Source organism: Ricinus communis, chromosome 10 (assembly GCF_019578655.1).
Source record: "Ricinus communis isolate WT05 ecotype wild-type chromosome 10, ASM1957865v1, whole genome shotgun sequence".
In the NCBI taxonomy this organism is placed as follows: domain Eukaryota; kingdom Viridiplantae; phylum Streptophyta; class Magnoliopsida; order Malpighiales; family Euphorbiaceae; genus Ricinus; species Ricinus communis.
The window spans coordinates 7505867-7510837 of record NC_063265.1 but is presented as its reverse complement, the minus strand read 5'-3'; the positions used below and the strand labels follow the sequence as shown (position 1 = coordinate 7510837).

At 27.6% G+C, this 4971-nt stretch overlaps 1 protein-coding gene across 1 annotated transcript; it reads right to left on the bottom strand.

Annotated features, from left to right (window-relative positions):
• Nucleotides 1-3154: 3154 nt before the first annotated feature.
• Nucleotides 3155-4638, bottom strand: LOC8274929 (RING-H2 finger protein ATL74). Its single transcript, XM_002528638.4, has 2 exons — nucleotides 4446-4638; nucleotides 3155-4284 (listed from the first exon to the last, which is right to left on the bottom strand). The coding sequence occupies exon 2, from the start codon at nucleotides 3882-3884 to the stop codon at nucleotides 3306-3308; it is 579 nt and encodes a 192-aa protein (XP_002528684.2). The 5' UTR covers nucleotides 3885-4284; nucleotides 4446-4638; the 3' UTR covers nucleotides 3155-3305.
• Nucleotides 4639-4971: the final 333 nt, after the last annotated feature.

The following is a 4971-nucleotide window of genomic DNA, read 5'->3' as shown; positions in this document are numbered from 1 at the left end:
GCGGGTGCATCCATAAGGTGAGTGACCATTTGTTTTTTTTTTTTTTTTTTTTTTTATATATTTTATTAACTATATAATAATATATATTAGTTGTTAATATTAAGGAGATGAAGAATTTTTTAAATGAATCACTGTAAATCTTATATTTTCTTTTCTAATATTTATTTAACAAAAACTTAAGTACACAAAAAGGTCAGAACTTTCAGTCATTATCATGCTGTGTTCCATGTCTGCTTTCCAAAATTCATTGCCACCTTTCCCAATTGGGCGGTCGACAGTTAGATGATGGTCCCAGTATCGTGTTTAACTTTATTCCTAATCAATGATAATTATTTCATTGTGCCTTTTACTCTTCTCATTTTCTGTTACAAAAATAATAATAAAATATTTCCAAAGCAATCATTTTACATTTATTGGAATTATAATATGAGAATTACCTAATTATGTATAGCTCATTAGGTCAAACTTTAATGTGATGTTATTTAGTAATAACTGAATGGATTCATCCCAATACTTAAGCTCCATTCTTTTAGCCATCAAAATTAAAATGCCAGAGTAGAATATTATAACTACAGAATATCACCTTATTGTAAAATAAGCATACTACTTTCATTTATTATAATTCAATTATTTAATTTTAATTTGTCAATCTTAACCTAAAATTTTAAAAAAACTGATATTGCCAGTAAAAATACCATTTATGAAATGAAATTACTTAATTATAACAAATTAAAATAGTGTGTCCATTTTTAATTTCTGATAAATGGTAAAAATATTTATAAAAGTAACATAAACTCTGCTACTTACACATATATGTATGGGTCCGTGGTACCACATAACCAGATCTGCTTCTAATACATCTACGACCCATTCTTGGAATAAATTCTAATTTAGCCCCTAAATTTTGCAACTACATTCAGTTTGGCTTCTTTTTACCTTTATGAGTAATTTACTCCAAACTTCTCTACCTTTTTGTTCGTTTTAAATCTTTTTTCTTTTTTAGGGGTTTTAATCCTTTTTGAAGAAAACTTACTACACACTACAATAACCTAAATTCGGAGGCCGAATTGAGCTCAAATAATGAATGAAAGCCCAAATAGACTTTATTCTATTTTTTAAATTTGCATATAGTTTTTAAATAAAAAATAAAAAATGTTAATTTTTTATTATTAGTAATCAATTAAGTCTATCAAAATCATTTTTATCGCCATTATCGTCACCTCTTGACCACCACCACCAATATTATCACCAAAAATAATAAACCATAAAAACAGATTTGTAATCCAATATTACCATCATTGTCTTCTTTTATCACTATTTATTACTTCCACTCATCAATTAGAAAAATTATATATTCACCATGATCGCTCAATTCATAAACATCACTATTTATCACTACAAAAGATGCATACAGTTTAGTCAAACCTATTGCCACCATTAGCATCAATTTTTTCATTTGCTCAACTAATTAACTAAACACTTAAATACACAACTATTTAATTATATAATTAAATAATTTTTAAACAAGGTTAAATTGAATCAGCAATGATCAAATTGCACTTTATTTCACTAAAAAAAGAAAAAAGAAAAAAAAACCTTTGTAGTGTTTTCTAATGATGCCCAGGAACGGATGGGGCAGGACCTCAACATTACCCATTCTTAAAGAATCGGTAATCTCATTCTTCTTTATCTTAACTTCAAAATAATCAATTTTCTATTCATTTTACTATATCTGCAATTAATACTTTTTCTTAAATTTTATTTCTTTTGTTAATATGGAATGGACATGTAACTGTAATCATTGGCTAAAACCAGATAAAAATAGTGAATCTTCTCGGACATTATTTGAATAAAATAAGTATTTTGTTTAGATGATGCCATTTTTAGCTAAGGAGCATTAATATTCTAAAAGGAACGGAGCGTATTTGGAGTTTTTATGTTTTACACATCTCCCTCACATTCATATTCAATTTGCATTGAAATATTATATATATATATATAAAATTAATATAGAACATTTCGGTTGAAATCCTCACAAAAAATATATATTTCAAGAATTTATAAAATTTGAATTTGAAACATTAACTAAACTAGAAGAGACTCTTACCATATCATCTATATCTTCTTGAGTTTACTACATTTTATTTCGGAGATCTAAAATTAAAATACATTTAAAAAATAACTAGATGAGTGATTTCATAATTAATTATAACCAGTCGTTTACTTATACGTTGCACGAACGTTATTATTATTTTGATTATACAATTAAGTTGATTTAAATTTTTTAATATTTAATATTAATTTATAATATTTTAAAAATAATAGCAAATTAACTATATTCAAATGTTTCTTTTAATTTTTTATAATTTTAAATTTTTATTAGTGTAATAATATAAAAATTATTTCAAAAATATTAATTAATTAATTTTAATTTTATATAACTTAATACTATAATTAATATTACTATTTTTAGGGTTAAAATTTTATTATATAATTAAAAAACTAGTTTTTTCATTGAACATATTATTAAAAATATAATTTAAGATGTTAGTTTCTAGAATTAGAATTGTTAGCTAATTAAGAGACTAATTTATTAGTTAATATAATATTAAGATATAATTAATATATTACTTTTTAGGATAGAATTAGAATCATTACTATTTATTAGTTAATATAATAGTAAAATATAATTAATATGCTACTTTTTAATATTAAAGTCAATATTTAATTAGAAATGTAACTTCTTAATTATTAAAAAATTAATAAAATTATATATAAGCTTGAATCATATATATCAAAAGTAATATACATATTAAAATAAAAATTCTACATGTCAAAAATTACACACATATATCAAAAAAGTTTTAATTATCAAAAATTTATATTATATATATAGATTTTGTTATCTCAATTTCTCCTTAATTTGATTATTGTAGCAACTATTAGACTTGTTTATAGAAAGAAATTTAAGCAAAATATATGGGCAACAAATTAGGGTAACAGAATTTTTTATTTTCCTTTCAAGTGATAAACCAACCAACACTAAAAAAATAATTCAAGAACTATTGATAAAAAGAAGAACGAAATCTCAAGAACTCCGGACGAAAGTTAAAACAAAAAAAAAAGAATAAAGCATTCTCAGGAATTTGCAACATTGGCCGAGGAATATAAATATATATTTGTTATCATTATACACTCAAATGAAACACAAAGTAACTAGTAAAGCGCAAAGATTTAAAAATTAACTTGCATGACCATATTACATTACAATGAGGGCAAGTTCTTCCTCAGGCTTAAAATACCAACTAGCTAGCCCCTTCAACAACTACAATAACATTACGTTGCCGGCCAGGACTATTCTCCCCCTGCCGGCGTCCCGACTCTTCCTGAGCTGCACCTGAATTAGCAGCAGCTATATGTTCAAGCAATGAAAGCCTGCAGTTAGGGCAAGATGAGTGCGACAAAAGCCAAGTGTCTATGCACCTGACATGAAAACCATGATTACATTTGGGAAGAAGACGAACTTTTTCTCCATCAAGGAATTCTCCTAGACAAATCGGACATTCGGTTGCCGGAATACTCACTTCGGTACCATAAACCGCGACAGGAATCTGTCTCAACTCACGTTTCTTTAGCCCTTTTGCCGCCAAACGAGCCGCAGTTTGTTCAGGTGTTTCTAAAGAAAACCTGCTGCTACAACGCAAAGCGCAACGTACGATTGAATTCAATCCTAACGCACCTAGCAGAGCACATAACAAAGCAGCCAATATAATGACCATGTTGGTGTCGAAATTGGCGCCAATGATGTAAGAATCACGTGTTCTGGTTCCATCTGGCGACGGTTGTGGAACAGTTAGCTCTGTTTCAAGAAGACGACGATGCATATTGTTTTTTCTTTAACCACAAAGGGTAGAGATTTTTGAAGAGGAACGACGAAAGTGTTTGATTATGAAAAGAGGAAGAGATTAAAGTGAATACTTCAGTTTCTTGTGTCCTTTTTCTTTTAAAACTTTTATCTATAGGATTGAATTTTGTTTTTTTTCTTTTTCTTCTTTTAAGGAAGAACAGAAAATGTTGTAAAGATTCCAACTAGAAAAAGACATGAAAAGAGCATCTTCTTTGTCTCAAAGATAAGAAGGAGAAAAAGCAATAAAAAGAAGAAAAAAGAAACTGTAAATTGTTAGAGGAATTGGGGACCCTTTTTTTTTTGGGGCTCTGCAAGGATTCCAGCTTCTTAATCAGAAATGGTCCTTTCTTCTCCCTCTTTGATCAGATAATGTTTCCCTAGAACCAAAACCCAACATGGCAACAATTATATAAAGTAATAAAGCTATATATATAAATATTCAAAACATGCATGATTGAGAATATTGTCGCTACATAAAATTCTGTATGAGTACACAAATTAATACACAAACAACAAAAAAGTTGTTTATCATCCTTACCTAATGAAGTTGAGCTTCTGTCCAATTCATTTTTTGCCTGAGACAAAGGGAAGTGGGTGGTGTGTTATAAAGGGAAAATATCAAGTCTTTTTGGAACTGGAGGGGTCAAGACGCCAAAGGGAGATATTATGCTAAGATACAAGTAGGAAGATACTTCCATGAGTTTAAAAAGAGTTCAAGATATTATTAATTTTCGGATGATTGTTTTAGATATTTATATTATGCGTTCTAGACAGTAAGTTTCTAACAGAAAACCTCAACATCACACTTATGACATGGGTTTGGGTACCCTTTTAGGTCTTTTAATCTTGTCGAAATTTGTCTGAAAACAATTCAGAATTAGGTATTAATTTTTTAATCTAAGCTTGACCAATTTAAATATATACATATAATTTTATATGAAAGCATACCTCTTAACATGAAATAATTATTTATTATATATAAATTTAATTTAGTTTAATATGGTGAACTACGTTGCTACTGCTACTGATAAAAATTCTACAGTACTTTTCCAAAATCTAAATTT